Here is a 23,200-nt window from a genome sequence, read left to right as displayed (position 1 = left end):
AGTTAACGTAAAGTCCACAAAGTGATAGGAAAGTGACAGGATATGAGAATCTGAATGTGAGAGATCTCCTATCCAAGATGTTACATGAGGTGAGAGACTGAAGTGCTGCGAGGAGGCTTAATGCTTCTGCACTCTGTAATAAAATGGAAGGTAAACCTCAGATAAGAAGCCTCTCATCCTCAGTTTATTGACAGTTTCTGAAGCCCCCAGCACAGGAAATGACAATCAGCTAGCTCTCTTTCATGCCTTTTGAGATTGACACTTCCTCAGGGTGGAAACACAGGTTCTGACCCCACCCTGGACTCTACAGCCTGAACACTGTTCCCTGTTATAGCCTCTGGCTTCTTATGTGGAAGTTTCTCTCACCCCCGCAACTGTGCTGTCCCTCTTATTACAATCCCCCTACCCCACCTCAGATAACATATGCACACCCTCCACAACCACCTCTCCCTCTCCCGTCTCCTCCTTCTCTCAGCCTCTCTTTCTGCATAGCTAAAAGCCAGCTATGGGCCGCTGAGTACGAACGGAACAATAGCGGCCATTCAGCCAGTCTGCACCGGGTGCTGGGAGAGGGCTGCAGTCCTGAGACCCAGTCAATATTTGGACGTGGTTGCTTTTTTTTGTGTCCGTTTTTAAGCCAAGCGGAACCAAGCAGTAGGGAGCCGGGAAGAGGCTGAGAGGGAAAAGCAAGGGTAAACATTGGGAACAATACAAATGGGGCAACTCACAATGCCACTGGGAAACTATCACAACATCAGCTCAACACCAAGTGAAAAATAGAGTATTGTTTCATTAAGTGGAGATTAAAAAGAGAGCAGTGTAAGAACAGCAAATAGCTGAGGTCATTCTGCTATAAGAATACATTTGTGGTGTGTCTAGTGTCTAGTCTAGAAGGTTTCTAATGAACTGCCTCCACTAAAAACAGAGAGTGAACGGCAAAGCCACAATTTGGATCATCAGAGAGATCTTTATAGTCAATGGGTGCGAAGAGGCCACTGAAAACATTCTTTGATTGTCTTCTGAAATATGTGGCATCTGTTGCAGAAATCTTTGGATAAGCATTATCAGGGATTAAAGGAAACCCCTGGGGTGACAGTGCTCTCCCTGAATGCTGGAATCCCTCTCTCCCCAGCTGTCAGGTCGTTAGTCCCACCCAATGAGATTCTTTGATGACGAGGGGTATCAGTTTCCATGGCGTCGGAGACACAAACAGCTTGGGAGATTAGGGACGGAACTCGGCCCTGATTCTCCGCTGATCCCACCTATCAGCAACAAATAAACACCTTGGGCCATGGCAATGCCTGTGTGCAGACCATATGGACCCAGGTGGGTTTTAATGAAGCAGCTAAATAGCTGTTGAGGAGGGAATTCGCTAATAGCGCCTTGTCAGAGCAGCAGTAAATACCCCTCTCATACATTTTATTCCATCAATTGGTTACCAACACAGACGGCAAAGCTGACAAGGAACATCTGTGGCTCATTATTCTTACATGAGCTTTTCCAACATGAAATGCTACAGTTTCTGTTCTAGACTTTGATTTTCCTGCTTTTATTGGGATATATTTGGCATTATTGCCACATTTCTTTGTCGAAAGTCTAACACGCAGTTTAAAAGTTGCAACTATGACTTTGTTAATGATTAATAAATCATTAGATAATGCTTCACTGAACACACAAGAAGGACAACTGGGTTATTTTAAAGTGTATTTTAATGAGACGTACCACACTCTAAACCCAAACTAGTTGACTTTCCTAGAAATCTGAGTGGAAACCAGATGCTTTAAACTGGTACAGTTTTTATTCAAGGTGGAACTAAACAGGGTAATTTATATTAAAATAAACAATGTAATTGGATGTCCACAGTCCACAGGGTCAGTGGTTTGATTCCCTGTCCTGGCTATATGTCGAAGTGTCTCTGGGCGTGACACTGAACCCCTAACAGCCCATTCCCCTCCAAAGCTGTGCAGTGCTGGTCCAAGCCCGGTAGAAATTGGGGAGGGTTGCGTCAGGAAGGGCATCCGGCGTAAAAACTGTGCCAAATCAACATGCAGACAATGATCCGCTGTGGCGACCCTGAACTCACGGGATAAGCCGAAAGGACAAATAATAAATAAATTAAAAATTGGATCAAAAGAAAAATCAAATTTACTCTTTATTTACAAGCAGATTTCCTATCCTTTGGCCTTTCTCAGTTTTAGTCCCTTCTTCATTTATTATTAAGCTGTTTGTTTGGTCAAAATCTTAATGTATTCAGTTGAGTGAATTCACAAAATTGAATTCATTCAACTCATCTCATTAGTTCAAGTTTAAAGAAGAATTTGAGGTTCAGACAGTAAAAATTAGTTGTCATAGATTCATCATTATGTTATGTTAATGAAACAAATATTAGTTGATTCCACAAAAATACAGCATGGGTTTTTACAGTGTATCTAAAAAAGGATTATAAATTGTAACAAACTTTCCTGGTACTTAATACATGATTTACTTAATACTTAATACTTAATACATTAATACATTATACTTAACGCATCCCACTTCTGACCCATGCTTTCTAACTAATAAGGAGGGCTTGTTCTGTTCTGGGGGAGAAGCTGGACCCTCTACATGTTGTGGCTGAGAGGAAAATGTTGTCTATGCATGATCATGCAGTGGAGTGGGTGATCACAGTCAAGAGCTCCACAGGACGCTACAGGAGATCCTTTCTCCCAGTGGCCATTAAACTGTTCAACTCATCCCCCTTCTGTACAAAGGAGGAGGACTAAATGGTCAAAATGGACAAACAGTATAATTTTTATTTCATTTATGTTTACTCCTGTAGTTGGGTCTAGTTATCTTGGTTTTGGTGGAAGTTTTTTTCTCTCTTTTCTACTTTCTTTTCTACTACACGTGAAGAGCAGCTGTAACAAGTCAACACAGTTTCCCTATGAAATCAATAAAGTAGTTTGAATCTTGAATCCTGAATCTTTAATCATAATCAATCTTTAATCATATTTATTAATTTAGTAAAGATGGTGTATCAATGTGTTCATATTTAAAATGTCTTAATGAAGCATGGTAATATTTATTTATTTATTTTTCTTATTTATCCTGAAAACACACCATACCTGTAACTAATTTGCATGAATTCTAGCCTTTTTCTATTTTTTGATGGGGGTTATTCTCTTGGAAACAGATATGTAATCACACATGTTAACGTTAAGTCATTATTAAAAGGGTTCATGCACCATAATAATCAATAGTCTGCAGTTAAAAATGTAAATAACTTGTTAATGTAAATGGATTTTGGTCTACATGTTATATTGAAGACAGAACGATGAACTGTCCAGCTGTCGATCTATCCTCTTGCAAATTTGCTCTAACAACTGTTTTTTTGTGAATTATCAACATTAATAAAAGAAAGTAAAGTATTTCTCATTAGAAAGTAGAACCAAGTACATTCAACTTACAAACTTTTAAAGAACATTGTCGTGCCAACGGCAATATGCATTACTCATTATACGTCTATTACTACGTCTGAAACCACTGTACAACTGAAACCAGTCAGACAGAAACTGACAGCATAATTTTGCAACATACATTGCGAAATTCCTAATTTAGTAAAATATATTCAAATAAGAAGCATTTCCACACTTCCCAGACCTGCAATGCGACTGTGTGCACAGCTTATGCACAAACCCCCCCAGACGCCTGGTTGATTCTGAGTAGACTGAACAACAAAAAATATTATACTGCAACCTCTGCACCACGTAAGATGACTCATAAATATCCCCAAAAATTATCCAAAGCTGATTTGGTTGGTGGTTGGTTTTAGGAGTCATTACATCAGTTGTTTCTTAGGAATAACTTTCTAAGAAGGCTTTAGATTCTATTAATTAGGTAGCTTATGGAAACATAGCTACTTGCTGTCCCTGTGAAAGCTTTTCAAACTCCAGGCAAAGACTAAAACCTCCTCCAGTGCTCCGAGTCCCTGTCATTTAAGCCTAATCAGCAACAAGCATCAGCGGAGAAAGATGTTTCCCTGAGATGAAAGCATAGCGAACATTCACGCATGTTTATCTAGATCATAAAAGGCTCCTTTTGGCCACTTTAAAACAAAAGAAACACATGAAAATGTCATCGTATTTCCATTTTTCACGACTGACTTCCCATTTCAATTCCAAAGCTCCTGTAGGGGATTTCATGAATGGCTGAGTATGGACTGCTGCTCCGGATGCCATTTTTCCCCCACTTTGGTCAAATATGTAGCAGAGAAGGGAGATGAGGGGGTTACGAAAGCTCATCTGGAAGTTGGGACTGTACCACAGCAGGTTACCAGGGCTCCAACACTGAGTATAGTTACATTAAACAGCAGGGATTCGGGGCTCACAAGCTTGTATGGAATACTGTGAAGTTTTTCCTCGGGTCAAGGGGCCCCAAAGCTTTAAACACGGCCCCTCTCTTACATTATACAGCCTGGGTCAGGTTTAGATTAAAGTCATGAATGAGAAAAGGAGACAGTCATTTAGAGTTACTCATTTATTTAGCTCCCATTCTGCAGAGATAATGCCCAGGCGGGGTGCCATGCCAAAGCTGTAACTGGGCCCCATGGCCGATGGTACTGCCCCGGTTTTGACCCTGACAACAGTCCCCTCTGTGCTGCTTAACCCGCAAATCGCCTGGTTACTACTGAGTGTGTGACCTCAGCATGTGGGGATCTCTCACAAGACCGAGCATCACGCTGTGTTTTGGCCAGTGCTGAAGTACCCCTGTGTACCCCGTTATTGTCTGCCCCAGCGTGGGCTTGGAAGTAGGAGGGGACGCTTGGACGGTGAAGCATGGCAACCAAGAAACCAGACTTGGGAAGTGGGAACTGTTTGAAGGCCAAGAGAAGGAAAAAACTGCAGCCCGTGAGTTGAACCAAAAGATCTTATCGAAATCTGATATCTGTCTGTTAGAGGAGCAGGAACTTGTGCAGCCTTTGATATCACCACAACATTTGCATTTGTTTCAGTAACATCTTGTCAGTCCAACTTCTCTGCACAAACTTTTACTCAGCGTCACCATTTCAAGAAGCCACACAGCAGCTTCAGCCTGGCTGTGTGTTTGGATTTCCAGAGACTGAAAAACCAGTTTCTCTTCCCTGAGCAAATGTTGATATAAAATATGTTTTTGACTCATTTCAATGATGTAGCCGGCTAATACCAGCGAGTGAAAGCATTCCAAGTGAAATAAAGTGACACACATTCATTATATCACAATGTGCTGAAGTGCCAAGACTGAGTCACCCAGGGAGGTGCCCTGACACACACACACACACACACACACACAGGAGGAGAAATGTCATTTTAGGATCCAAACAAGGAGAATCTGGGCTTATATCCAAAGCTTTTTGGAGAGAACTTGTCATAATTAGAACCAGGAAGGAGCTTAAAGTTCAAACCGTTTTTGGCCAACAAGCACAACAAAATACATTGTTATCAGCAATGAAATACAAAGCAACATGTCACTGAGATGATAAATAAAGAGAAGTTGACATCAAATGTCTCCAAACACCCACTGGATGAGCCTCTATTTCGCACAAAACAACTACTCTGTCAATTCTAATCAACGGCGGCGGACTGGGAGCCACTCAGCATTATTTTCCACCAGCAGGCTCGTGCTCGGCCGAATACATTTCTCGCAGCGCGTGCAGGGCTCCTCGTGTGCCTAATTTTGAGCCCGAACGTGAAGCGAACACTGAGCACACCCTACAGTGTGCGTGGAATAAAAGCGCGTTATGGTGCGAAAAAGCGGACGGAGACAGGGGAGGACTATTCAAACTGCATCAGTGACGAGCAATGTGTCAACCTCGTGTTACAAAGCGACGTAACAGGGTATTTTTGCTTAGTTTAAGACATAAAGCGCAATGTGATGTTCATTTTATTTAAGCGGATCACTTTTGTTTAACTTTGGCTGTGTTTGATGTATTACAAGTGTCACAAACCACAGGTTACACCCAGGCATCACTAAGCAAACTGGAACCCGGATTGCGTGCACCTTCAACCGCGCAAGACAGGTGCCGGGAGCCCTTCTGTAGCCGGTGCATCCCCTGCAGGAAGCGGGGGGCGGGGGGCGGTGGTAGGAGGTAGAGCAAGCTACTTACTTGGGGTTCGTCCGGTTCCAGTAGACGGCGTATCGGTCAGACACCACCTTGGCAGCCGGGTCCTGGCCGTACACACACATCCCGACGATGAGGATGAGAAAGATGAGGAGCATTTCCACCTGCGGCATATCTGCTCTGGAAGTCCGATGAAGCCAAGCTGATTATCGTCCGGGTTTAAAGGTTCTGATAGATGTGGTGAGAGGTGAAGAGAAGGGGTGAGAGTCCCTTAATTCCGGACTGATGTAGCTCCTACCTCGCTGTTAGAAACTAAATGAAGGACTGTCTTCTTTTAAGACAGTTCAGTCCGCGTTTTCACAGCCAGATCGTTCAATAAGCACCAAATTCAGCGCTCACTCGCCCGAGCGAAAATCACTTCTACTTAAAGTGGTTATTAAACTGTAAAAAGCCGCACTATTTATACCTCTGCCACAGACAGTCTTCCTCCAGCTCAACTCTGCGCAGCTCAGCGAACACTTTCCCCAACTCGCACTAAATTTCCCCAGACAGGAGGCAACGCTGCGTCCGCAAAGTGAAAGTATAAAAATCGGAGAGCAAATGTTCCACACTGCAGATACAGAGCGAGCAGGGCGCCCAGTCCTCGGGTTCTTTTCCCTCTTGTTTCGTGCAAAATCACCAAGAAACCAAGAAGAAGACTCAAACCAGCAGCTTCGTCTCCGGCTCAACCCGCAGCTGCCCGAGCGGTCCTGCCCCCGTAACAGCAGCAACACACGCAGTAAATCAGAGCTGTCCACCAGCAACACAGGGGCACAATCTCCGTGTTAGATGTTCCGTGACGAGCGGCTCCGCCACACAACCGAGAGCGCACGATGAGCGGTGTTTTCAATCTGGATGAACCAATGCAAGTCAGCAGCGCTGTGGCTCCTGCGGCCATGCTCTCCAGGACCAACCCCCCTCCTCCAGCTCCTCCACCCCCAGTCTCTCTCTCTCTCTCTCTCTCTCTCTCTCTCTCTCTCTCTCTCTCCCTCTGTCTTCCTCCAGCCGGGGTACACTGCAAAAAATGTTCCTCTTGACAGTGAAGCTGTTTATCATTCAGAGACTGTTGAATCTACCTGGGCCCGTTTTCTCAAAGGACATGAAGAAAACAGCTAAATGAACGCATCAGCTCTGATTTGTTTCCAGTTACCAAGGTTGCGGAAAATTCTCTCCCAGAAGATTGTTCAACTTTAAAACCCACAAGCTGAATTCATACAGAAAACGACGGGTGTGCACACGCACTGATGTGCTGTCGCTCACACTCGTGGGGATGAGTTCAGCTGCTGCAGCGCCGTGTGCTCTTCCACATATTTCTTGCAGTGTACAGTGTCACGGTTGCGTACAGTCTCACTGGCTTAAGATTTTGAATGACGGGCGTTTCGCTTACAAAAACAACATCCCTCCTTCTTGGGGGCATCTATGATTTCCAGCAGCCAGCAAGGTCCCACATCATTTCATAAAAATGCTGCTTAACAAGCCCGCCTTTCACTGGCCGGAGCTTATTTTCAGTAAGTAACCTCCAGCCTGTGCAAGGTTCTCACATGTCCAGTTTAAATACCTGTGAAGTCGCTGTAATTCAGCTGCACCCACGTTCAGTACACTAAAATGTAAAGTCAATTATTGTTTCCTAAGATTAAAAATAATCTTCTTATAACCAAATCAGGTTATAAGAAGGCTAAAAGTCTAGTATCTGTGCTGACTGAGTTCCCACTTGTTTGGGGGGGGGGGGGAAACAAAGTTTCCATTCTGCACCGAGAATAGCTGTACGTTTATTGCCTAAAACTACAAAAGCAACTCGTGTTTACTGGCAACACAGTTTAACACTTTGTCTCCCGTGGGTTGCAGGGCTGGAGGTCTGTGCACATGGCTTTTGTTCAGGACTCAGTGCTCCACGTAGTGGTGAGAATGGGAAAATCGAATTGACTGAGGGTCCCCAAATGTCTCCTGTGAGGGACCTTCCATGGATGATTTGCTCATGACACAGATATTTTAAATGCCGTGGGAAAACGTTAAATAGAGGATTCAGACTACATAAACACAACCAGGTGGGGGATGGAGATTGTCCATTAGTGAGTCAGTGTCTGGTAGTTGGACTAATCCTCCTCATAACAACAGTACCACTGAGGAAGCTCCTCTGGGCTCCACAGGAGGATTGTAAACTTTACTGAGACACTGAACAGTCTCCTCAAATGGTGGCTTCTGTTTACAAACAGCCTGATTTATTCCCCTCGAACAGGCCTGATGACCTTTATGTGGCCTGGTTCAGAGTTCCCCTCCATCTGTTTGACCCATGATAACCCATTTTGTTTAAAACTACTGGGTTTCTCTTAGCACCAAATCAGCAACAGTTACATGGATGGGTCATTCTTTTGCAAATAATGAGGATTTTTTATTTTGAAAGAATGTAAGGTCTGGACCTGCAAAATGAAGTGAAATAGAAAGGGCATTGGATGGGTATCAGATCAAGTGCTTTCTATATATCATATCAAATGTTTTATTGCCTGTGAGTGAGCAGCACAGTGGAGTAATGGTTCACATGCTGCCTGCTGAACAATATAACTGCAGCAGGTTTGTATTCAAGGACCTTTGAAGTGAAATTCTTATCTTCTTTTATCTGTTGCACATTCAGTATGAAAACAAGAATGGATCGAAGTGGCTGACTTTCAATAAAAGCTCAGGGATGATTCATGAAGGTAGATTTGAAGACTGTCTTGAATGAGCCAAACAAACTAAACCAGATGCAGTGGCGGTTCAAGGTTGCATGAGGAGCTCTGGGCAAACATTCTTTCAGTGCCCCACCGAAAAACAAAATTTGAATTAAAATTAAAAACTTAAAACCACCTTTCAGCACCATTTATAACATTTATAGCTATATAACAATAGAAAATATATTAATAATACCCAAAAATATTAAAAAGAAGTAATAGAAATAGAAACAACTTCTACATAAAAAAGACTTGAATTCTCAGAAGAAACTCAGAAGTAAGCGTTTTCCAAAAAGCCAAGTTAGAGTCGATAAGAATAAGATATAAATATTTTTCCAATCTTACAGTGAGACTAAGGCTGCAGTTTTTTTTTATTGTTGTTACTATTTTGACAGAATGACCATGGGAGCTAATTACAAGTGCAAACAACTTGATTGATTGTAGACTGATCATCACAAAGTCGACTCATTTATCTCTCAGCTGTAGTGACACGCAAATTGTTGCTTTAAAAGCTGTAGTGATCTAGTGATTCTCATTAGAAATTAGCTAAATCAGGTTCTGGAATCACAGATACAGTGTTAAAGTAATTCTTGGATTTGTAAACAACAATAAAAAATAGAAACTCACAGGTCATATCCTTCATTAACTTGTCGGACAAGCTCTTTTTTGAAACCTAGTAACAACTGGCAAAATCGCAGTTAAACAAAATTATTGTTACACTGGTTAATCTTGAGGTGAAACTGGGACTGAAAACTAATCCAACCAAACCAGGCTAGTCGAAGGGAATCGGTTTCCATAACTTAAGTCAGGCTGATTCACTTTCCTCCTTAGTTTCTGAGGATAAGCCGGACCTACTGAAATAAGCAAGCAATTTTTGAAACACCCATCTGGTCCCTTCACTGGTCTGGAGCCACCTGACAACACCACCTAAAAAAAGACAAAACTCACAGGGACATACACCTGCTGAACACCATCAAATCCCAGGTGAGCAGGCTGAGCCCAAACTCAACGACATCACGCGCTTCTTCCCGCGGGCTTTGTTCGCAGTAAACCCACTGCACACTGGGTTTGTTTGGGTTGATGAGATGTGAGTGTGTGTGCATGCATTTACATGTTTTGCATCAGCGCTTGTGAGCTTTGGTGCATTTTTCTTTTGTGCATGCGTGTGTGTGTGTGTGTGTGTGTGTGTGTCAGGCTGATCATCCGCCTCACCCAGGCAGACTAATCCATGAGCTATAATCACCTCATCTCCCCAGTTAAAGTGCCTGTCCTACTTCATTTATGCCTGATATACGTCTGTGGTCCCCAAGACAATGAAGTCGTTATAAATTAGGGTCAGTGGGGCTGCCAGCACAACACACAGTGGTGCATCCTAATGTTTCTCATTGCTATATGAGTGGGCTGTCACACAGGAATGAGATTTCTGTATGAAGTATGTATCAACCTTGGTTTTACCCCAAGATGCTGAACCACACATGTGCACCATGGCACAGTGAGGGCAGCAACAAGAGCTGCAGATTGTTCAGTTTTTATTGTTTCTGAATGCAATCTGTAATAAGGCAGCACCATCAAAGTGCCACTGAGCATTTATGTTGTGACACAGGCATTACAGGCTTTCAGTCCTCTTCCATTAGCAGCTGGTAAACAGACTGTAATCACATTCTGCTCTGCAAAGAAAAATCCATTTCAGTATGGCTGTTTTGTCCCGAGAACTAAACAATTTGTTTCTTCTTCTTAGCACAGTTTAAATGCCTGCTGTGAGCACTGATGATATTTATATTTTGTTGAATTATTTCATCAAGATCTTTTTACTTCCTATAGCAAGTCCACTTGGCATTAATAGAAGAAAATGTAGAAAAGACATTGAAATAATATAATATGGAAGATGATTATAGCAGAGTAAAGCAAAGTAGTTTTCTCTAAGTTTGAAATCCTGTGCTAAGTTTGATTTCGTGACTTGACAGCTTCATTTTCTTCTTTTAAAATTCACTCGACACATTCTGCCCACTGAATGGTAAAGATCAACAAGTGATTTTATTTATTTTTTTTAATTAATTGACAAACCACATGAATTGTCCATGCCTGTGACAGTTTTAAGTGTTTTATGATCTGACAACCCTATTGGAAAGCCTCTGTCAGTGCTGCTTTGAGATGTGACAAAACGATGGTTAATGTTTGGATTTGTTCAAGCACAAAAACCCTAATTTGGAATTACACATTTTGTGTTAAAATTCGCACATTGTTAAAGCTCCAGTGTGAAACTTTTTCCAACTCTTAAAAATATGCACTGAAACTAATCCTAATATGGAGTGGTGCTGTCAAATAATGAAAGATCCACCATGGGGGGCCGGGGGGGCCATAGAAAACTTGTTAAAGTTCTGGCCACCACCTTTGGGTTGGACAGAACCATTTCTGCCAGGGCTTCATTGGATAAACACTTAAACATCCCATTGTTGTCATGTCCTCCTCTACTCACTTGAACTTCCGCTCACCAATGGTGAAGTCTGACAGGTGAACATACAGGATATGTAGCTGAATTCTGCTCAGGTTAATAGAACAGCCTTATTGTGTCCGCTTGGTGTCCTGAAATCTTCCATGTGATCATTAAATGTGCGCAAAAGTTAGTTTTTTTGTGCTTTGGTGTTAATGTCAGAGACAATAGATTAAACTTCCCATGTGTATTTCACAGTAAGAGCCACAGGGGAAATAGCAGCGACAGAAAATGAGTATTTAACATTAGCAGATCTACTAAATCAATTACCGCTGTAAACTATCATAACTGAAGGGGACGGACTCTAAAAGCTTATCAGTGTCGTTCTATTTTAAAGTCTCGGTCTTCTGTGAGTATGTGAACAGACAGAAGTTTAAATTTAGAGCACTGCATCAACTTTTCTGTGGCCAGTGGGAGGTTAAAATGCCAAGACCACTAGCAAACCTTGTTAGTTTCAAACTAGTTTTATCATGCGATTACCAATCTATTTTTCTGACCCAGTAAGATATTTACTTTTATTTACTTTGAAGTATTTGAGTAAGGCTTGGTTTGATAATCAGACAATTTCAGTTATTTCAATTGATATCACAAGAGCACTCTCATTTCTCATCATGCCTGACTGCAGAAGACCACAGCAGAGCAGGGACAGGGAGGGCTGGACAGAGTAGAGTGGATTGATTTCAAATCTCAAGTTAGCACTAGTTTAAGTTGCAAACTGTGTCTTTAGCTTTGTCATTGGTACAATAATAAATGCATGATTAAGTTAGGCAACCACAGGTCATGCTTCAGCCATTATTTGTTGGTTTAAATCGAGAACTAAACAGTTGTCTTCTTTCGTGTCCTTGTTATAGTGAGTAGCATCCACCCACCTTAACCTCCTCACTACTAAGAAGACATATTTGAAAAGGGAATAAATGCTGAAAATGAACTAACTTGTATCTTGTTATTGATCACCAAGGTAGCAAAGTTGGATGTAACAGCAGCAGAGACATTTTTTTTAAGAACAAACTAATAAATGCCTCAATAAAATGAATCGACAACATAGAACAATGACACCAAACTGACAGGTGTCTTTAAGTTAAGCAGTCAGGCGGTACAGTCTGTAATTATCTGAACCTGCAACCTTCTCCATGGTTGGAGCAGAATGTCACTGAAGGTGCTGCTCAGGGCGCATTCCTTCGTCTGACTGTCGACCCTGACCAGCTGGAAACCATTTATTTACAAGTGATTAGGGATTGAGTTCAATCAGCGATGTTCTGATCTGGTCCTTCATCAGCACTGATGACTTGTCCTTATTTTGGGACAGACTCTTTCTCCATAATGACGGAAGCCATCACTCGAGTGAGCAGGACTGTGGCAATTTTGCCATCAGAAGTCTTATGTCTTAGGTTGGTTGGTTTAAAAAGTCAACGTTGGCTTAAAGCAGGGTGGGTTTACTTTTTAATATTCAACCAAAAACACATAATTTACCAGAATGTCACAAAGCCTGAATCTAAGACCACCAGACACAAACCTGCTGCATATACTAAGCACCCAGAGAACATACAGTACTTGCTACCTGGATTACACCTGGAGACTATTATCGATCGAGGTTGCTAACACCTTGAGAGCAAAGCAAAGTGTTGGTTCATTATCACTTCCTTCTGAAAAAAAAAAACATTTAGGGATATCTATTCACGTGTGTAACGTTGCCAGTATTAGTATGCCAGACTAGTGAGCATTTTGCACCTGTATCAGCGACTAACTACTGAGTCATAAATACAAAAACACCACTATAGTGTGTTATAGTGTAGCGGGAGATAAATATAAGTGAGTGTGCCGACACTGTTTTAAGAAATATTCATTAGGTCAAATAACAGAGTAGCAGCAAGCAATTTACATAGACGTTAAGGTTTTCGCTTTGAACAAGTCAGAGCTTACTGTTCCTTTTCCTTCTTTTATTCAAACAGAGTAGTCTGTTCTTGTAATTTGACCATACGCCAGATTAATGTTTGGTAGTGGTTATTGTCAATTAACATTATACAAGCTTGTGCTCTGATACAGTAGTTTTCAAAAGGGTGTCAGGTCAGGCAATGTTATTTGAATAAATTGTGCATGACATAGAGGTTGATGAGTCATGCACTTCCATTTTCATCAGTCTTCTGCTCTCACTGTCCATTTCACTTCCTTTCTCTTTCCCTCATTTTTAACTACTTGTAATGCTATTGCTATTCCCTCGTGGAAAAGTAAATGTTTATCTCTCCATCAAGGAAGTGGTATACTTCTCTGTCTTTCCTTCTTCAATGGTTGTCTAAGACTCCAGTGTGAACCTTCCCAGCTGGCCTCGCATGCAGGCCCATACAGGACGTAGATGTTGAGTTTAGAAGAAGAATAGCATCTAATAATAAGATTTGGCCATGGTGAAAAATATACAAATCACAGTGAAATAGGAGATGAGAGAGGGGTTGTGTGAGGAAGATGCACGATGACAGACTGACTCCCATCCAGAAAGACGTGGGAGGTCTGAGTTATTTCTGTCAAATCTACACTTTTAGGTCTGTGTGCGGCACCTGGTTGAACCTCGTTTTGTATATGTGACCTTTGCGAACACAAATACACAAACTCACACTTGCACACAAAAGCCTGTGAGCGTGTGTAGACACACACACACACACACAAAAAAAAAACGCGGCACACACTAATGCTTCACATGTTTTAGTGGAGAGAAAAACTTCCCTCCATCCATGTTTTCACAGTGATGTTTCGCTGCATGTAGGTAAGTAATGTCTGTGACCTGTAGAGCCTGCCCTGCTTAAAGTCATTCAAACTGAGAGCTGCTCATAAAGGAATGTCAGCTATGTTGATGGGGGGAGGTTTTCACCAGATTTGTACATTTATACCAGTGGCATGCTCAGGGGGGGGTGGGGGGTGGGGGGTGGGGGGGGTTCCAAGCTTCATACATGCCCTATTGCCTTTCAAAAGTGTACTTGGGTGGCCCTGATGTCCATCTGCTTGAACAAAGTCCACCTTTACTTGGTCACATTGCCCACATAATTCGCCCAAGTGCCCTAGTAGTCGTCCAATCTTCGTCTGCCAACTCTGGTATCTTTGTAGTTAAGTAAATTGCACCCATTCAGCCCTTTGGTTAACCAAAAAATGTGCCTTCAGTCTTCTTAGCCTCTGTCTACATGCCCCAGTGACCTAGAATGAACTAAAGGACTCACCTTGTCCTCCTCATGCTCTTACTAGCTACAATGAATGAATGAATAAATTCTAATGAAATAACATGCGCTATGTGTCCCGATGCCTTCTGGTCAACCAAAGTGCTCATCTGCCTGAGCAAATAGTCCCTAATGCCCCTGTTTTGGAGCAACTTGTGCCCCTTTGGTTACCCTGAATGCCAAAAATGCCTCTCCAGTTCAATTTATTGTTCCTGTGCTCTTCTGTTCAACCAGTGTTACCTTTTAGTCAGCCACACCACTCTCTGGTCAACCCAGGGACGCCTCTGTTTTGTCAAGTTGTCCTTTACACAAACCAAAGTGATCACTGTAGCGGATTAAAGTTTTACTGGTTGACGCAAGAGTCATGCTGACCAGTCAACGTGCCCATAAAGTGTTCATCTAATTGATGAAAGTGCCCCCTAAATCCCTTTGTGGGCAGCTGAAATGCCTAAGGAAGGTGAGGTGTCCCTTCTTCAAAGCTCCCTTGGGCTTCAGAGGATCTGTGTGGATCACTGACTCATACAGGTCACATGGAGGCAAGTCTGGGCAACCCAGTATCAGGTTCCAGTAGTCAAAGCTGTTGGTGACTGCCCCAAAACACTAAATAAGAGGGTGTCATCCAAATCAAAGCCAAATCTGCCTGAGGGAGTCACACACTGTGGAGCTGAAGGTCTCATCTGCTCATTGATCGACTCTTTTTGACCTTTCAATCAATCCACTCACTCTCATTCTCATAACACAATTTTATCAGACTCAAATTAGCTTATTGCGAAAGCAGCAGGATTTGTGATTAGATTTGGGTAGAGGAATAGAGACGGAATGAAAAACTGCTGAAAACATATACGTATTGAGTTGAATGTAGTTCCCAGTCTTAGCCCCCTCTAGAAAAAGAGAAAAGCATCCTGTAGAGTATGTGAAGCCTGGACACGAAAGCAGAAATGACTTTGCCAAGAAAGTTGAAGTAGTGTAGTAATAAAAGTGAATAACTACACATGCAGTACCTGCACCTGGTGGATCATATACATCATAAAAGGAAATGTCTGGAACTTAGCTTATTACACTTTTATTCATTACCCTTTGATCTGAGGCGTTTCAGGCTCAAGTGGATACTGTGAATTGGACTACTAGAACAAAATCAGTCCAACCATGGTAAAACGGATCCCGAGCCAATAATCCAAAGGATTCATCAGCTCATGTGTCTCTGTTGAGAAGGAGGGTGGCAGGGGGGAGTCTTTTAATGGCAGGTTGTGATCTTGGCCTCAAAGGGTCCTAGAAGGAACTGGGGGAGGACAGCGGCTGCAGCACAGCGGGAGGGGACACATTGTCTCACTCTGGTTCTGACAAATATCTGATCCCCCTCTGGGAAGGTTAAAAAATGTGAAAATTAATCACTTTCCAATTAAGCTGTTGAATTTGAATGCAGGTTTTTAAAATAAATATGTGTTGGTTTAAGTATATGATATTTCCATATAAATGATTCAACATTGCTAGTGTTATTTTGCCCTGAATGTTAACAAAAAAAAAAAAATCAAATCCAATTTAGTTTTCTTATCTCATTTAAGTTTTAGCCTTTTCTCTTACATGGCTCTTGGGACAAAATATTTTAATTAATGTTCTTTTTATACCATTAACATACTGTATGTAGGTTTTATATAGATGATGTTAATCAATCAATTTAAATCTATTTCAAGACTCCTTTCTTACGATGACAATAATATGAACTATATCATCACAAAAACCACATCTAACAGTAATCACAAACAAAAAGTCCATTATGATTGTCAAAAGTGTCATTAGGGGGAACAGTTTTTACAGCCTTTGTGGATTTGGTAAATGCTGATAAGCCTGACTTGCTAATATTTATTAAGTACAAGAAAATATTAATGGGAATGCCATTATTCTTTGTAGAGATATAGTGATTAGAATTGGACATTTTGCAAATTTAACCTGATTACAGATCACAGCACTTAATGAAAATTCTGAGCAAATCCAAAATTCAGACCCATGAATGTCACATCAGATTTTTTTACAATCTATCCAATAGATGTTGAGTGATTTAGTTTCTTGACACCTTTGGCAAACAAAAAGAGAATCATAATTTTTTAGATACATCGTCTGGAGTTCACGAATATCTCAAATTTCTCCAAATCTCCTGGCACTCTGCAATAGTTGGTGAAACACTAGACAGAAAACCAAAAAAATGTCACCCTCCTCATAAAGATGTAAGGGGTAAAGCCAGGCGTTCAAAAAAGTCATGCAATGAGACATGAATTGGAAAATTGCAAACCTCATAATGACCCTATGTGAATCGAAACTGTTTTAAATAAAATCTAAGGAGCACCAAATGTGTCAGATTTCTATGGCCTTCAACATTTGGCACAACCAGGTTATTATGGCAGACAAATAACCCCCCAAAACCCCCCAAAAAACAGCTGTCAGCTGAAACTGCAGCAGCATTTCAGGAATTGATTGGACATGTGGTGTGGGCAACAAAGACAATGGTCCTCCAAAGATCACCTGAAAGCAGAGATCAGCGTTTAGTGACATTTCCCTGCCCTGCGGAAAAAGAAATGGATTTGTGGCAAGTAGCTTGTGTCTACATGTCATGTAAAAACACACCCTCAAAGTGTAGATGGGTGCACACATTTCACAAATACAAAGAGCTGTACACAAACATGAAAAGTACAAAAAAAAAGAGTGACCTACAGTACCTTCCAAAAGTATTGGAATAGCAGGCCAATTCATTTGTGTATTTTGTTCACTATTTTGAAATAGAAATTGTATTTTGAAATTTGAATTTAAGATAAAAGAGAAATGGGTATAAGACAGAAATTAACAATTATAGCTTCTATGTCCTATTACATCTAGTTATACATAGCACCTTGCATCAGATCACAGATCTGAGGAGAATTAGTGGTGGCTGGTCAATGTGGAGTGGAGACTTAAACATAATAAAAATTAATTTATGAATTCAAAAACATACATTTGAATAGATAATATTCTGGATATTAAGAGTAAACATTGTTTACCCAGTAGGTGGTCAATTCTTAATCTTTCTGTCTACTTCCTTTAAATGCTGCTTTAATTAGCAGCTTCAGGCTTTTCCATGGAGTGCGGACAGTACTGAGCCAAATGGACATGATTTTAATGTTTCTTACCTCCTGTGATTGGACGATTGTCTGCTCTGTCTCAGTCTACGTCCAATCCACCATAGTTCAACTGTTGCTGCAGCTCAGCGGTTTCTACAAATGTCCCAGTTTGTTATTTTAAAGTTCTGATGCTACAAGTCTCCTGAAAAACACTACACACGCCACAACATTCTAGACAGTACTATGAGGCTAATTTTAACTTTATTCATTAACAGCTGAATCTTGTTGAAAATCATTCATCAAACATTGGGGTATATTTCGAAATCACCGATGACCGATTTTTTAGAGGGGATACAATTTCCATAGGAAGCAGGTAGAAAAAGAACTGTGATTTATGCAAATACAGTTTTTCTCAATTGCTAAGATGTGTTTAATGAAATCTTCTTAGCACAGCAGAAGTCCTCTCTTGCGAATGTGTTAACACGTTTCCATTGGTTTCACACATTTTTTACACCATTTTTCAAAACAGTTAGCACACGTGTCATTCAGTGACCTCATTGAATTAACTGTGTCAAAAGGAAAACACACATTCCCAGCTGGTATAAATTACTTGTAAATTTATGAATCTCTAATGTACATGTGAGCAACCCCCTACACAAAATTCTTAAATCAGTTATCAGTCCTGATCCATCTAGAAAAGATGCTCTTCTGTGTTGCTATTTGCAAATCTGGATCAAAGACGAAGGAAAATACTCAGTGTGATATTAATGAGAATCTGTGGCCTAATTGACAGGAGGGACTGCACTAAATGTGCAATTCACAGTATTTTATTCATTTTTATTTAGATTTTTTATTATTTCCACCTATCAGCTAATTTTCTTTTGCATGATGATGTAGTACAGTAGAAAGCTGAAGCCAGCTAATCTTCTCATTTTCAGACTGTGGAACTAGGGCTGTAAACATAACTTGTCGATCAGTATTCAGCAATTCTACTTATCTGTGATGTAAGTTTAATAATCATGGTGTCATCATGTGATACCAGACTGGGACAAACCAGGGAACACTTGTCCTTCACAGATCACCTTGGCAGAGTCACTTTACGACAGGAAGACAGGTTTGATCAGTACAAGATCTGTTAAAGATCCTCATCCACCTCACTGTGACCACAGCTGAAACTGCTAGATACTTTTCTACCTTATAAGGAATTAAAAACCAGGATCCAAGTCAGACAGAAAACATTGGCCATGTATTTAATGAAAAAGAGAACGATGAAAAATTTGCAGACCAGAAAGAAAAGAGGCAAAATGTATTTTCAGGTACTACTTTTATATATCTGGTTGCCATTTCATTTATTTTTATTTTATTCCAATCTTAAATATTTACATATGTGTTTCATACGTTGTTGAGTGGCTGTATAGGGTTGGTGGTTTGTGGCCTGACTCCCCGTGGCTGTATGTCAAAGCGTCCCGGAGGAAGACTCTGAGGTTGCACAAGCCAGCAGACACGTGTTACAAAATCGCTTTTTGGTACTGCAATGGTCTCATGTCTGGTAAAAACTAAGGGTCATGTCATGCAGGTCATCCAGAGAAAAAACCTTTGCCAAATTAATGGGCAGACCATATGATGCAATGTGGCCTAAGCTTCCACAGTAAGCCAAAAAAAGTGCCTCCTATGTTGGTGGGGGTTTCAAGTGGTTTAATGTTGGTTTAATGGTGTCCTTAGTTTCAATATTGTTGATTTAAACTGACGAGCTCAGATTCACAGATTTGTTGCTAATTGCTTTAACAGAGATTCGAGATAGAGGCCATCCCACAAGATACATTACTGCATCAGGATAAGAATCAGAAAGTCAGGTGGGAAGAAAGTTTTATGGGTTGGTCAGCTCAAGATGAACCTCAACCAAAGTGATGGAAAGACCAAAGTGGGGACAAAGAATGAAACTGCTCATAATCCAAACCAAAGCTGTTCATCTGTGAAGCACCGTATCGCGGCGGCTTCTGGAACAGACTCATTGATCTTGGCAATGGAACTCATGATGGTTGTAGCAGAATGAATTCAGAGGTGTACAGAAACATTTTGTCTGGAAACGAATTGGGAGGAGCTTCCTCATTGCAGCAAGACATTGCTCAAAACAGGTTGCTTAATGAAACAATGGACTTCATCAGAAGGAAAAAGTGGAAACCTAGAAAAGGTTTGGTGATGTCAGTGAATCACAGGCTTAATGCAGTTAATGCAACAATAGATCTGCAACCAAATTTAATTGAACATGATCTGTTCCAATAGTCTTGCTCACTTGGAATTTGTCATATATTGATATAACTAGATGTAAATAACAGAAAGAAACCGTCTCATCTTCATTTCTTGATCTAAAACACAGATGTCTTCAATGTTCAGCAAACAAAAGTGAACTGGCCTTGCATTTCCAATACATTTGGAAGGGAAGATACATTTGAGGAGCACTATGCAGCATCTGGTCCTAAACTTTAATTGTTCTTCTGTACTTTTATATTTCATTTGAATTTTGTGCATTTTCAGTGGAAGTTATGTCATTTTAGAACAAAACTTTTGATGCAACAGCATATTTAAACATCCCCTGACTGAGATAAATCTTGAATATCACTGCTCCATGTTGGATGTGCATGCATAACTTGTACATGTTATTACACTGCAGCTACTTCACAACTCTCTGCTTCTCCTAATTAGCAGACAGCCTGCAGAGAAGTGTGAGGCTGAGGTGACTCTGCATTGGCTGTGGCTAGCAATGATGGATCACAGGCGTCTGTGCCAGCCCAGCAGAGCGGCAAGACTCGGTGGAGAGAGAAAGCTGCAAAGCATCTGCATATTAGCTACGGTTTCTATCATGTAGTGAACTGGAGAATCTCTGTTGACATGTTCGTGTTCATTTTTTTTTTTTTTTAAGAGTAAAAAAAGAAATCATTGAGTAGAATAGAAGAAAAGGTACATGATTAGTTCCACTAATGACTTCATCATATTATTTTGGGCTGGAGCTTTCTTGGAGTACTTCAAAAAGCCCACTGAGTATAAAGACACTTGGGCACTGATTCCCTGCAGAGAGGTTCTGTTAACAGTGACAAACAAAGTGACACTTGTCTGAACAGATCCCCTGTGGGTGGACTGAGCATCAACACTGCAGATCTGTTCAGGCTATACTGTCCCCTGTATGATATGGCTGTATCCTCACCAACCTACATTATTTTCAGACTTCACTTCAGGTTGCTGCTCTTTGCAGTTGCCGTGGCTGCTTTGACAAACCCGCACGTTGGTGTTAAAGTTTCCCGTAGTGGTGCAAAACGTCGGAAAATGAACTACTCAATACCTTCTTTCAGCACCCTTAACTTTGCCCAGTTTCCCAGCACCGCAGCAGTCATACGTTCTACTTAACAAATGCATTTGTGTGTTACACGCAAGGTAACCTTTCAGCTCTTTCCTGGCAAACCATCAATTCTTTAGAAAACAGTGAATGTAAGGATCAATAGTACAGTGAAGTATCCAACACGGGCAGTTTAGAAACTTTTCAGTGCGGATTAGTGGATTTTTCTGGGATACACAAAAACAAAATGTGTTGAATTTAAAGCCCATGTTCTACCCAATAATAGACTTTACAGTACATCCATGATACCACATAAACACTCACAACTGAATAATGTTAATGAATTACTGCTATTTGTGCCTCCAAACACATTTTAACTTCAAAAATACTACAATCACCGCCAAGCACAACCATGTCCCCCTGCATGGTTATTCTGCCTCTCTTTTTTTGTCCTTTCATCTCTTTATAGTCATTTGATAGACTTCCCATCAAGAAGTGTTTTGACAATTCTTACAAAAGTTTGAGTGGTACTGTGAATTTCCTCTGTGTCTTCTCTTGAAACCGACAGTACTGGAAGCTTATGTCTGATTAGTCTTACGTCTGGCGGCTGTAGCTCAGTTACCCGGTAAGGCAGTTGTCCACGGACCACAGTGTCAGTGGTTCGATCCCCGGTAAGTGGTTAGTGTCACTGGGCGAGACACTAAACCCCTAAAAGCCCATTCCCCTCCCCAGCTGTGCAGCGCCGGTCCAAGCCCAGTAGAAATTGGGGATGGTCGTGTAATGAAGGGCATCCGGCGTAAAAACTGTTCCAAATCATCACGCAGACAATGATCCGCTGTGGCCCTGAACTCACAGAATAAGCCGAAAGGACAAAAAATAAAAAAAATAAAAAAATATGTGTGTAAGTCAACCAGCAACCAAGTTCAACAGACCCAACAGCCTTTCCAAACTTTGCAGGGCTAAATTTCATACATACTGTATATCTTATGCTGGACCTTCCAATCAAATTAGTAAGACACTAGTATGACAATTTTCAAATAACTCTGTAATTCAAGCAACTATTGCATCAGCAAGCAGCAGCACATGCCTGGGCTTTGTACAGCCAGGGACCTTTCACTCAGCTTTTCTTTTATAAAATGATAATTACTGTGACAATTATAATTGCAATAAAATGCCCTTAGTCCCAAGTCAGTATGATACAAATTCTGAAGAAAAAGAGAAGGCTGTACATGCAATGGGATAAGGTCCAGATGAAAATACTTTTTGTACATAGCTTAATGCAGCGCTGCACAACAAACACTGTGAAAGCTGATGAAAGGCACTGAGAATAAATAAAGTGCTGAACTTTGACCCCAGCATACCTGTGTGTTTTAGCTTATAGCTGTTTGTTTAAAAAATGTTTTGATGCTTTTCATGTCTGTTCAGAGCAGTTTATCTGCCAGACCAGCTAATAAATCTTCTACATGATGGAAGTGATGGGACTGTGAGACACTAGATAATTATCCTTTTCCCCCCACTCTCAATAAACATTAAGTCTTCAACAGCAAAATATTTTATTTTGTTATAATATTCAACACCCTCTCAAACTCAAGGTTCCAACGTGTAATTGTGTTGCTTTTTATTCATTGTCCTGCATTTTAAAGCAAAATGTATTGTAAGATGTATTGTTAGACCCCTGGCAGCAAATTTCATGTTACTTTGTTTTATTTTTTCAGCTGTAGCTCAAGGACACTTCAGCAGTGACTGACACATTGACTGTTGTAAAGATGAAATGGATGATTTCCAAGTCACGAGATGCCCGCGGTAGCTATCAGACTCACCTTGCTCTCACAAATGGCCTTGCTCTCATTGACTGTCTTTATTTTCCTGCACAGAGGCTCATCCCTCACCAATCTCCTTGAGGACAGACTTAGCCTCCAAAGTTTACATATTGGTTCGGTCAATCAACTTCACAATCCTAAAAGATGGCGTTTGTGAACTGAGAGCGTGGATAGTGGCTACGTGGAGTGTTAGCAGGGGTTGTTTCGAGAGGAGTGTCTTGAGTACAATGTTGAGATTTTATCTTTCATGCTTGAACTGGACAGTTTACATGAAAGGTTATAGTTAAATTCACCACCTTGGCTCAAGAAAGAGAAAAACACATGCTTATCCATCTAGAAATAACAAGTGTTCCTATTCACAGAGAAAGCGACACTTTGACATTGACATTTACCTGACCGAAGAAATACACAAAGTGGGCAAATTCCTCTCAGTTCCTGGTTTGTGTCAC

General features: G+C 41.0%; 1 protein-coding gene across 1 annotated transcript in view; it reads right to left on the bottom strand.

Moving 5' to 3' along the window:
• LOC137103878 (ephrin-A5b-like) overlaps nucleotides 1-7,056 on the bottom strand; it is a 70,991-nt gene extending 63,935 nt beyond the window's left edge. Inside the window, exon 1 of the mRNA XM_067484615.1 lies at nucleotides 6,122-7,056. Within this exon, the coding sequence (XP_067340716.1) occupies nucleotides 6,122-6,249 (128 nt within the window). The 5' untranslated portion in view covers nucleotides 6,250-7,056. The remainder of the gene's footprint in view (nucleotides 1-6,121) is intronic.
• Between the last annotated feature and the right edge of the window lie 16,144 nt (nucleotides 7,057-23,200).

Source organism: Channa argus, chromosome 18 (assembly GCF_033026475.1).
Source record: "Channa argus isolate prfri chromosome 18, Channa argus male v1.0, whole genome shotgun sequence".
In the NCBI taxonomy this organism is placed as follows: domain Eukaryota; kingdom Metazoa; phylum Chordata; class Actinopteri; order Anabantiformes; family Channidae; genus Channa; species Channa argus.
Note: the sequence above shows the minus strand (reverse complement) of the source record. Positions and strands in the feature narration are given on the sequence as shown.